The sequence below is a fragment of the Melanerpes formicivorus genome, unplaced genomic scaffold (assembly GCF_026170545.1).
Source record: "Melanerpes formicivorus ecotype bairdi unplaced genomic scaffold, bMelFor1.0.p_v2 SCAF_1, whole genome shotgun sequence".
NCBI classification, from domain to species: domain Eukaryota; kingdom Metazoa; phylum Chordata; class Aves; order Piciformes; family Picidae; genus Melanerpes; species Melanerpes formicivorus.
Genome location: NW_027142353.1, coordinates 2,283,318 through 2,295,834, shown reverse-complemented (window position 1 = coordinate 2,295,834; position 12,517 = coordinate 2,283,318). Strand labels below are relative to the sequence as shown.

The window sequence follows — 12,517 nt, the reverse complement described above, 5'->3', positions numbered from 1 at the left end:
AAAATGCTAAGATTTGCCTAGGAAAGCTTCAGTGTGTGCATACCTTGTTCTTATAGTTTGTCATGCATTGTGGGACATTGTGGGAACAGGGTATGACCATCTAGATAGACCACTGGACTAACCAGTAAAGCCATTTTGACATTTGGCCGTATAACCGTGTAGCTTATTAAACTCTGTGAGCTGGAACATGCTGTAGATGTAGCTAGAAAGCAAAAGAGCTTGTGTATACCTTTGCTTCACTACTTTCCAAACAGGGAGGTTGTAGACAGACAGATGATGGTCTCTTCTCCCAGGCAGCCAGTACCAGAACAAGAGGACACAGTCTCAGGCTGCGCCAGGGGAGGTTCAGGTTGGATGTTAGGAAGAAGCTCTATACAGAAAGAGTGATTGCCCATTGGAATGGGCTGCCCGGGGAGGTGGTGGAGTCGCCGTTATTGGAGGTGTTCAGGAGGAGACTTGATGGGATGCTCGGTGCCATGGGTTAGCTGTTTGGGTGGGTTGGATTGGTTGATGGGTTGGACACGATGATCTTGAAGGACTCTTCCAACCTGGTTTGGTTTATTCTAATAAAGGTTTATTCTAATAAAGGCCACACATTATTTGCATTTTTTCTAAAAGGTGGTGGGTAATACTGGCTTTAAGGCTGAATTGAAGTTTGAAATATGTTTAATGTCTATAGCATCAGTGGGCTGCCCTAACATGGTGGTGCTTCAGTTTGAGAATGGGAAGAATAATCAACCATATATCAAATTAACTTTTTATTTGGGACATTTCTGAAGAATTTATCATTGGAAAATATTAAAACAATTAGACAAACAAATCAGAAGGGTTTCCAGGGGGGAAATATCCATATTTGATATTATGTTGAAATAAAAATTGAACAGTGACACAGAGGGGGAGAATGGCATGCCATGTTAAATCCTGGCTCCAACTAGAGCCATACTGTATTAAAAACAAATCTGGAACCTGAGCATGTTCACTACAATTATCATTATCCTGCCTCCATAACATCTGACCTTCCCTAAAGGGAAATATTTTCTTTTTGTTAATGTCCTGTGTTGCACAGCATTTCCCATTGTCATTGGCAGCATATTGATTTAATATCAGGTTAGAGGATTAGCCATAGCAAATACAAGTTGGACATACTGTATTTCGTATAATCTTTTACAGCTGATCCACTGGGAGAATTAATAGAATTTCATGCAACTCTGAAATTGCTATTCCTGTTCCAAGGGCCACTGATGATTTTTTAGATGCTATATTTTTTAGTTGTTTTTCTCACCCCCTTCTGCAATGAATACATGGAGATATTGAAAATGTTTCCAGCATTTTTGCATTAGAGCTGTCATTGGCAGCAGCAGCACTTTTGCATATGCATCAGTTTGGCTCTAGTGCAGATTTTTTTTTCACATTGGACGCCTACTGATGTGCACTGATTTAACTTCTAAAAATGAAACTTAATTTTGTGTAGCTTATAAGTAGTCCCTAGTGGGTCTTGGTTCAAAAAAGCTAATATTTTCCAGATATAATCAGCAGCAATAGGTAATGTATTACCATTAGCTACGTTAGCAGCAAGGATGAAAAAAGAAGAGGATGGAGGAGGAAGTCTGTTGTAGAAATTCAGTAGAAAAATGTAATATTCTTTTAGCAGCTTTGTACTTTGCAGCAATCCTTGATACAAAATTACGCACGTCACTGTTGCACTCTGGCATTATTCTCCATGTTTATTCATAATGATTGTTTCATATTTAAAGAACACCAAAATATTGTGTTTTGTCAGCCAAGGACAATAATAGCTTAATAGTAATTTATTTTAAACTGCTACTGATAATACAACCAATCAACACATTAAGTGGTGCCAACATTGGCATCTTGCTAAATAATCTCCAGGCTTTGCACTGAGAGTACATATTTCAAAGATAAGTCAACAAGAGCAATCAGAGCAGAAAATTAGAATTTGGTATCTTAGAATTAAAATACAGCTAAACCAAAGTTTTAATTGGGGTGATCTAAAAGGGCACTTGATGTAATGATCTCTTTCATTTGTTACTAATTGTTTGTTCCCGATGAAGAAGAAACATGTAGATGAATGTAGTTGAACTGAGCAAAGATGGCAGTTGTTTTACCAGTTTGATTTTATCATAAATAAGATGGATTGTAAGAATTTGGGATGAAGGTGTTTGCAGCTTTAAACTTACTTGACAGTGCACTTGTTGTCAACAAATAGTTTAAATGTAATTTAATCCGTGGATTTTTAATGATATGCATGAATCACATGTTCCAGTAAGTGATGAATTGGAGGAGATTAAAGTTTCATAGTTTCATAGTTTCATTCAGGGTTGGAAGGGACCACAAGGATCATCTAGTTCCAACCCCCCTGCCATGGGCAGGGACACCCCACACTAGATCAGGCTGGCCAGAGTCTCATCCAGCCTGGGCTTAAACACCCCCAGGGACAGGGCCTCGACCACCTCCCTGGACAACCCATTCCAGGGTTTCACCACTCTCATGGTGAAGAACCTCCTCCTCACATCCAGCCTGAATCTCCCCACCTCTAGCTTCATTCCATTCCCCCTAGTCCTATCACTACCTGAGATCCTGAGAAGTACTTCCCCAGCCTTCCTGTAGGCCCCCTTCAGATACTGGAAGGCCACAGTGGTGACACATGGGTTTGATGGGTGTATTCTACAGTTTAAGCATAAGACAGAAACATATATTGATATGAAATTTTGACTTCAATTTCTTGCTATTTCAAATGCATCCCATAGAGAAAACATAGTTTATGATGGTTGTAAATATAGGAGAATATGGTGGGGGAAGGGAACAGAATTCAGTTAGTTACTAACTTTTTTAAAAGTAGATTGGAGAGGCTTTACAAACATTTCAAACTGTATTTTACCTTGCTTGTGTCTGTACAGCTTTATGTTTAGCTTTTTGTGGTTTCTTTAATAGTTATATCTGCATTTAACATTCAGCACAAAATACCTCTGTGTTTCATCTATTTTTCAATATAATTTGTTTTTTTTCAGAGAAAACTGCTAAAACTTTAAACATATTTGTAAGCACATTTGTTATGTTAACCACTCTTAGATATTTCACATGTTCTATACATACGTAGTGTATACAGTTTTGATAACTGTCTGGCCTTGCAGTCAGAAGGTGTTGAGTTCTTTCAGCTCATGTGGATTTTAGTAGATTGAAGTGTAACAGAGCTGCAAAGCATAAAGCTCTGAATGAGACAGCACTGGAGGAAACCATTTAGGTAAGAATGAGAGGTGCTGAATAGAGAGCTCTGAAAACAGACTTAAAAGAGGAGTTTGAAAGACACAAATTTCAAAGTGGGCATTAATATGGGGCAGATTAGTGGGATAAATGTGCAGACTAACATAATGAAAAATCCTTTTTCCATTTCTGAAATATACCAGACTGTCTTCTTTTGCCAGTGTTTTTTTGAGATTCTTAAAGAATTTTGGTGGAAAAACAGGCAACTCAGAATCCAGTATAGGAAGTGTGCCTCAGGGGTGAGGAAGCTTACTTGGGAGCTGAGGGACATGATTTCATATCTGGAGTGTGGCTGTTCTGAAGCCAGGTCTTGAGTGTCAACTTTTTATCTGGTAGCCTAACAGACCTACTGGGAGGTATTCTTCAGTCTGTCTTTTTGGCATTGTTTTGCTTTATATCAGTAATTAAATCTCTGTTGGGTCAAATTATCTGTACTGCTAAGTCCTTGGGAGACTTGCCTAGGATACAGAGACTTGCTTAGGATACAGAAGAGTTAGGTTCATATCCATGGAGGTTCATATATGCATATCCGTGTTTCATTATCTACTCTATCATGATAGCTTCAAGATGAGAAATTCAAGTGTAGACCTAAGAGTTTTGTGGCCACGCTTCTGGAAAATGGAAAAGAAAATCTTTCCTCTTTCTCTGTTCATTTATTTAAATTCTATTTCTCTTCTTTATCATTCCCTATCTTAGTCCTAACTACCTAATTATTAGCTGTGCTGGAAACTTCTTGCTTCTTTCCTTTTCCTTGTGAAAAAGAAGGAATTGTGGAGTTTTCAAGAAAAGTTTAGCATAGGCTGAATCATCATTTCCTGATACTATAACAACAACAACCAAAAAAAAAGGTAGGGTTTATTTCAGCCATACCAGGCCAGGAAATTGAGAAATGATTGCATTTTGTTCTCTGCTGTGAGATAACAATTGTAGAAAGTCAGGCAATGGACTTTTAAAAACTGGGATATCTTTCTACTTTGTGACTGTCCTCTTTAGAATCCAAATCATAGTATTGTAGTCAGGGTTGGAAGGAACCACAAGGATCATCTAGTACCAACTCCCCTGCCATGGGCAGGGACACCCCACACTAGATCAGGCTGGCCACAGCCTCATCCAGCCTGGTCTTAAACACCTCCAGGGATGGGGCCTCAACCACCTCCCTGGACAACCCATTCCAGTGCTTCACCACTCTCATGGTGAAGAACTTCTTCCTGAATCTCCCCACCTCCAGCTTCATTCCATTCCCCCTAGTCCTATCACTACCTGAGATCCTGAGAAGTCCTTCCCCAGCCTTCCTGTAGGCCCCCTTCAGATACTGGAAGGCCACAATTAGGTCACCTCGGAGCCTTCTCTTCTGCAGACTGAACAGCCCCAACTCCTTCAGTCTGTCCTCATAGGAGAGGTGCTCCAGCCCTCTGATCATCCTCGTCGTCCTTCTCTGGACACATTCCAGCACCTCCATATCCCTCTTGTAATAGGGATATCATTCTATTGAACGTTGGAAACATTATGAAATATGAGAATATTTGAAAATAATAATAATTAACAACAATCAGAAGCAAAATGGAAAGCCTTGAAAAGAGTCTCTTATGCTTCGGTAATTTCCATCGGCTTGAGTTGTGCTAGGGATTGAGTTTGCTGTTGTGTGGACGATGTGATTGTGAGACTCTTAGTCTTTTTCAATAGGGCAGACTTTTGATCAGAGGCAAATGCTTGATGTAGGCTTGTTTCTTTTGTCACTTACAAAGAATAAATCCATCCCTGTGTCACTTTTTCACATTGGTTGCATGCACAATCAAAGGAGAGTTTATGTTTTCTGGGGAAATTTGACTTTTCAGCTTTTTACAGATTTTTGTCCACCTGTCAAAATTACTTCCAGCAAAAATTTACTGTTGTTGATTAGGAGTCTTCGACCCAGTAACAGGATTATTTCACCTGCAAAATCTCACATGACCAACCAAGGAACAATAAAACAAGTCATTTATTATGTCAGTTGTTCAAACATTCTTTGAACATTATCCAACTTTATCTTTGAACAGGGTCTACTAAAGGTTGCTATAGACAATGCCAGAGCTCAAGAGAAACAGGTCCAACTGGAAAAGACAGAGCTGAAGATGGAACTCTTCAGGGAACGAGAACTGAGGGAAACACTTGAAAAACAGTTGGCTGTGGAGCAGAAGAACAGAGGTATCTTAATTAAACAGACATAAACACTTTGTAATTTATTTCCATAGCAAAACTAGATTCTTTTTTCAAACATCTGTGTTTGATCAAAACTGTTCCTTCTCACCTTGTGTTATGTCTAGGCTGACTACATGACAGGAAGTATTACAAGCTCTCTGATTCTGCATAGGATCTTGATGAGATTCAGGACAAGAATCTTCTTTTTTTTCTCAGTTTTTTTCCTGATTATTACTTATTACATGAGTAATACACAACACAATTATAAACACCATAGGTGCTGTCAGGGTCATTGGCAGGTTGCAATCATTATGAAAAGGGATCACTCCTCAATACAATGACAATTTCTATTAAATTTAAGAATTTGTAAAAATTTGTGAAGTCTTAGGAACTGTTGTCTTTGTTCTTATGTGCTAGGGTCATATATTATATATTTAGGCAAGCTGTATGTAATCAATATAATCTTAATAGTAATATATAAGGCATTTGTAATGCATGGTATATCATATATTTGTAGAACAGTTAAGGTTCTTCTTGATAAGGCAGTATCCATTAGTGGCATTTCAAACCTTAACAACAGCCCACTGCAAAGTATTTGCATGTTAAAGATTTTAAAATAGTTTCATTGATGGTAAAGTTAAGGCAGTTTGGAGTGATTTGCATTAACTATTTGCATTATGAAGATGCTCCCATCTTTCTTTATGGGTCCATTTTTCTCTCTCTATATGCCTTGCCCTTTCATAGCGTCTAATTACTTTGCAAGGGACAGTTAACCTCTGGGGCTCACTTGCTGTTTAACACAGACCATGACAAGCCAGATAGGTATTTTTGCAGAGCTAGAGTTACAACAGTCTTCATGTCTAATTTAATATACTGGGAACTAGCTAAACAGAGATTCCCAGGAACCATTGGATTCACAACTTTTAACTATCATGCTGGCAGTAAGTACACAATGTAATCCTGATTCATGCCTTGACCCATTACAGGGTAAGACTGACACATCATTAATTCCCCTTTTTATAACTTTTGAGAATGTGGTTAACTAGTAACAATTATCGCAGCTGTGATCTTTTTGTGCACAACTGCACTACTTTGCACATTTAAGGTAGTTTTATAAAAGAGCTTGTTTATTTTTCACATCCTTCAACCTCTGTGTCTCACAACTGCTCAAATATATAGTTGTTTTAGACTTAGGCAATCACGTGCAGAGTAGAAGAAGTGGGAGGGGAATCCATTTGACCCTATTTGAGTTTTGCCACCTAAAAGTTAAGCACCTTGTCTGAGTTAATACAAGTTTCATTTCCGGTCAATAAAGAAAGAAATTTGGATGTCCTGTTCTCAGACATGTAGATGGGGTCAATTACACTGTGATCACTTCTTTATCTTCCTGTTAACTCCACAGGAAATATAGTTGGCCAAGCTGGATTAGACACATATGTTTTGAGCAGTTAAAATTAAGCATAATTAATTTCACTCAGAGTTTTGTGTCAGGAAAGTGCATGGGATAGTCCCTTATTTTGTTCAGGGCACTGAAATAATGTACAACATTATTTTCAGTGTGATACATGACCTACTTTTATGTATGTCTCCCTCTAATGATGGTATTGCACTGGTAAAAGTCAGACCAGAGGAACAGATTTGAACACTTAATGGTGGTATGCAGCAAAACAAATATAATGAGGATGACTGTCTCTGCTAGTGGATACATCTTTGCAAAAGAAAGAAATTTAATAGTTTACTTTTTTAATGAACAGGCCCAGGTAGAAGAGAGAAGAATAAGGCCAGATTGTAATCATTGTGAGAATTTATTCTTCAATTAAAGGTAGAAAAATGTATAGGAGGCTTTACCTGGTATTGCTTTTCCAGATAGAAAGTGTCCTATTTAAAAGAAAATTTCACACGTCTTAATGGAAGCATGAGAAATGTACCACACCCCTGGTAGGAGATACCATGTGAAAAAAATTAATCACAGTTAAAAACTATGGTAGAGAAGCATGAGTTTAAGTGTCACATACAGGTCAAAATCCATTAGGTGGATGGGATCTTCACCATTAGGCAACATTTATCTTCAGCTCATCATGTCAAACATCTTTTTCTTTAGTTTCTTCACCTGAATATTTTTGCCTTTTTTTTTTTTTTTTTTTTTAAACATAAAATCAACTCCTGTTGCTCTGTATGTTCTACAGAGCTGATTACTTACCATGCTGTTTCCCTCCTTCTTTGTAAATATTCCAATTAGTAAGTCCTAAGGTTGTAGGATGTGTCTCATCTAATGGCGAAAGTGGCATAATATCTCTTCTGCGAGCAGCTACGCAGTAAGGGATTGCTAATTCTGGCTCTGATTGCTGTAGTCACATCTACAATGTGTCAGCCATGATGACATTTTAATTCAGAAAGCAACATATGTTTCCTTCTCATTCCTTCTCATTTATTGCAATCACTTTCAAAGTACTTACAATGAAAACATTTAAACCATGCAATGATTCAAAATGTATTTAGTTTAGCCTTTGTATAGATACTAGATGTTCTTTGATAGTTTAAGCTGCTTAGCCTGTAAAGTAGTTGGTGCTATACAAAATGAGAGAGACAAAATTCCAAAGTCTGTGATGGAAAAGATGTAGCTATTCTGACTACAGGGTATGTGCTTATGTCCTTTCTGTGTCTAAACAGTTCTGTAAAGCAACACAAAATATCGAAGATCAACCAAAAAGTGATTATTCTTAGCATAGAAATTAAATTGTAATAGCAATGACAGTTCCCTTTGAAAGTTCCATTATTTGCATTTTGTGAGAAATATGAGCTGGTAGAAGTATACTTTTACCTTTTCCAGCATTCATCCCTGGGCATGTAGCTAAAATTAATTTGGAGTGAGATAACAGTCTAGATAGACCTCAGCAGTCAAGCCTGCTGTCACCTAGCTTCTGGGTTTGGTAAGGATCATTCTTTCAGTGTAGGTAAAGAATTCTTTAGTAAGTAGCATAGTGAAATATTTTTTCATGTTAGTGTAAAAATAACAGTCTTCAGGAACCAGTTATCCAGGAAGATCTTATGAGAAACAAGCTTCTTACATACACATCCCTGAACACCCTAAATGTGCTAAGTAAAAAGGGTTGGGGTGTGATGGGGGAGATACTGATATGCTCTACAATTTATAATGATTTGTTTAGAGGCTCACTTTGGCTTTTATCAAGTAGAAAGATTTGTTCACATATCCTTTTCCATCAGGAATGTGCCCTGTGATGTGTTCCTTCCTGTAGGGATTATGGAATCTTCACTTTGTGGGTGTATGTCACTGATTACATAGAAAATAAAATTGTGATGAAGTTTCATCCTGATCTTGCAACCCTTTGCCTTGTGAAATTTTAACCAAAGAGGTACAAGGCAAACATTTTGCTAAATGAGAGCCTTCTAATGCTTATTAATTTAAAAATACTCCTTCCTTTCCCAGTATTTTCCCACACACTTGACAAAGCAAAGTAATATTTATGTGGCTGGAGGATCCAGCAACATGAAGAATTTGATAGGAATTCTTCAAGGTTACTTGGTTGATGGGACAGGAGATGACAGAAAGCAAGGAAGAGAAAAGTGTAAGACAAAGGGAAATGTAGGTAGGAAATAAATACAGGGAAGAGATTGGGCACTAAGAGGTCAGAACCATTGCAGGAAGCAGCAGCTTGGGGGGAAGTTAGAAAGTTCAGGGCCTTTCCCTCAGGAACGGGAATCACAGCAGGGTGGCGGTTGAGCTCCTTTACAGCCCGGGCACCCAAGCAGCTGGATCTCCCTCTTGTGGGAGAGAAGCTGCAGACAGGGAAGAACTTCATTGCTGTGCGTTTATTAACTGTGTGCAATGGGCAATAAAAAAATCATGTATTTAATCCCCCCAAAAGCACCTCATCTCCAGAAACAGAGGCATATCTGCATCAGATGATGCAAAAAGTACATTTCATTGCTTGTTGTAGGATTTTCTGATGTGGACATTCACAGATTGTCACTTGTTTATTAAAAAATAAATTATATGGCTGAATATCACCTACAGTTTTCAATGCTATGATATGAAACAGCAGCTAATAGAATACACCAGTGTAGGTCCAGCAAATTTCAAGTAATTTAAATTGGTATTGTCTAATTAATCAATTTATATGAACTGTTACATATATAGCATTTTTTGGTGACTCTGAATATGTAGCCAAGTTTCAGATCTAAATCCAAGTTCACTAATCTTCTTTTTCCCTAGCAATAATTCAGAAAAGGCTAAAAAAGGAAAAGAAGGCAAAGAGGAAATTGCAGGAAGCACTTGAATTTGAGACTAAACGACGGGAGCAAGCAGAACAGACACTGAAACAGGCAGCTTCAACAGAGAGTATTAGGGTCCTAAATGGTAAGAAGCCAATTTTTGCCTCTCTGTCATGAACTTTCAATTTAAGTGCCAAAAGACACTTGTTATATTGAAATATTTATAACATGATAGAAGGGGGAAAAATTATTTTTTCCTTCATTGAAGTGATGCCTTGTTTTGTTACTTTATATAGTATGTGCAAATAAACTCACTGGAGAGATGTTCAAACTAGGACAATTTTATATTATTAGCTTGAGAAGTCAATTTTTTTTCTCTTCTTTATATCCCCTCCTTTATGCTTGAAAAATCTATTGCTCATTAATCTTCCTAGTCTAACAAAAAATTGTCCTGGCCTCCAGTCATTGTTCAACATTAAAAAAACTGACAAAGGTTGATTGTATTGTAATTCAGCATTGGAGTAACAGGTTGTAAAAAGGCTATAAGAATCAAATGAAATATGTGTCAGTCTTACCTTTCTATGTTTCTAGACTCTCTGACCCCAGAGATAGAAGCTGACCGCAGCGGGGGCAGAACAGATGCTGAAAGGACAATACAAGGTAGGAATTTGCAAAAGGCTATAAATCTAGATCTTGCTATATGAGTTTTTCCTCAGCTTTAGATTGCTATTCAAGCATGTAGCCTACCATCTGGGCCACATCAAAACAAGTTCAAACAAGGTCAAGTTCATCTTGCTTGTTTATAAGGGAGAATACATTCTGTGCTGATAGATTTTCTTTAAATTAATAGGTCATTTCTGTTTATACAGAGCAATTGAAGAATAATTAATTTGAAGCAATATTGGGTTGAATCTCAGACATGCTGAATGCAGATTATGTGAAGATGTATAGTTAGATTTGAGATAACTGTGTTTAAAGGTAGATTTCAAACATTTTGAACCTTCTAACTGTACAAATGGCTAAACCTAATGGGTAACATTCAAGGCATGATGAGAATTTCATAGCTAATATTCAGTGGCAGTTACTGAAAGGTGTGTTTCAATAAGCTGCTCCAAGCATTAACGATAAATAAACTGTTTATTCCCTTCTTGGATTTTTCATTTGCCATATTCCATTATTTGCATTTTAATAAAACAAATCAGCTGAGTAAATTTGTATATGAAATACTTAGGAGAGCCATGTTACTTCCCCTGTGAATCTAAATATATAAATATTGCAAACACCCAGATACTATTAAAGAGCAAATTTTTAAGATAGTATTTGTGTTATAATGTCTTCTTTAGAAATGAGGCTAAATCTACCTACATGAATATTAAACAGTAAAAATAGCATTTGTTTTCAATTGTAAATGAAGGTGCATTTTTCAGAGGCAAGTCTAAAATTATTAGCTGCAGTAATCACTCTGAACTGCCTTTATTTTGCATTTCGAAGTCAATCATCTTAACCATACCGTTTGACATATTCTGTGTGTTATTTAATCACATTTTCTAACTCCTAAAGAGTTGCTACTACTGTGCCACAAGGAGGCTGTAACAACAGAATAAAAAGTCAACAAGCTTTTAATGTGCTGAGCATATAAACAAATACAAAAGAGACATTAAGTTCTTATGAAAGACAAACATGTGTATAAACAAAACCATTTATATTTAAAGCAAGTTATGTCTGCAAAGTCAATAACTCAGAAGTTGGAATATGCCAGATTAAACGTTGCCTGGAAAGTGGGTACATCTTATGAGGTTTGTTATTCCAGAATCCTGCTTTCCTTCCCATACAATGAATGCCTTATTCAAAGCACCATTTGACATAATTCATTTAGCAAGAAATCCAGTCATTATGTCATTTTGTTATAATCAAGTCATTTTGTTATTTTCCTCTGTGCAAAGGTAGACTTCTAATTTCTTGGGAGGCCAGTCTGTTACACTAGTCACTGCTGTACCTGAAGTCTTTGAAAACATTAATTAATTTCTCTTCAGAACATTCATGCAAGGAAGTGAAGTCTTGAGTATTCCAGTTGGAAAACTGGGAGAGTCACAAACAGATTAAGATAACCTACATTTTCATGATTTTTTCCACTGGATGTATCCCAAACTACAAAGAAACAGCACTTCATTATCTGCTATTCTCTGCCTAGTTAGGCTCATTTCATGGATTGCTATTTCTGCAACAAATGAAATCAAGGATTTAGCATTCTCAGTCATGATGATCTTTCCTTGATTCATCTGTCCAAGGTGTTGCAGGTTAAAAGAAAAATGAAAATTCACAGAGGACTATTTAATTGAAGACTGGACCATGATCCATTCTGGTTGTACTGGATCCTGTTGCAAAGGCAACCTTAGTTCTGACATTTCCTGTCTCTACTTTGCAGTCTTAACATATAATTAAAACAGGGGTGTTTTTAAGGAAAAGCTAAAAAAAAAGCAAGAAAAAAAAAATCTCCCTTCTTATAGTTTAATATATTCAGCTTAATCATCATCATCCAGCAGTTAAAAACTTTTAGATCTACCACATTATGTAATCTTGCAACACAAATGTAACTGTAGAAACTTATTTGTCACTGTGAATCAGCTATTATAGGGTGACAGGTTTCAAAAATAGTTTGAGTAATAATTAATAGGAGACAAGTAATGCTAAGTTTCAGGACTCTTTGTGTCCAGTTCCAGCACTGGAAGAAGGATTCCCTTTCACCATAAATGCCTTTTGTTCTGTGTTCCTTGGTAGCACATATTTCTGAGTCTCTGTCACAGTTCCTCCTAGTTTTTTCCTC

General features: G+C 37.0%; 1 protein-coding gene across 6 annotated transcripts in view; it reads left to right on the top strand.

The window, feature by feature from the left end:
* The window catches only part of DACH1 (dachshund family transcription factor 1), a 384,340-nt gene that overhangs the window by 331,314 nt on the left and 40,509 nt on the right, over nt 1-12,517 (top strand). For all 6 annotated transcript variants that reach the window (XM_068151468.1, XM_068151561.1, XM_068151642.1 and 3 more), the window contains 3 exons: nt 5,319-5,466; nt 9,695-9,838; nt 10,285-10,353. In XM_068151468.1, the coding sequence (XP_068007569.1) occupies nt 5,319-5,466; nt 9,695-9,838; nt 10,285-10,353 (361 nt within the window). The remainder of the gene's footprint in view (nt 1-5,318; nt 5,467-9,694; nt 9,839-10,284; nt 10,354-12,517) is intronic.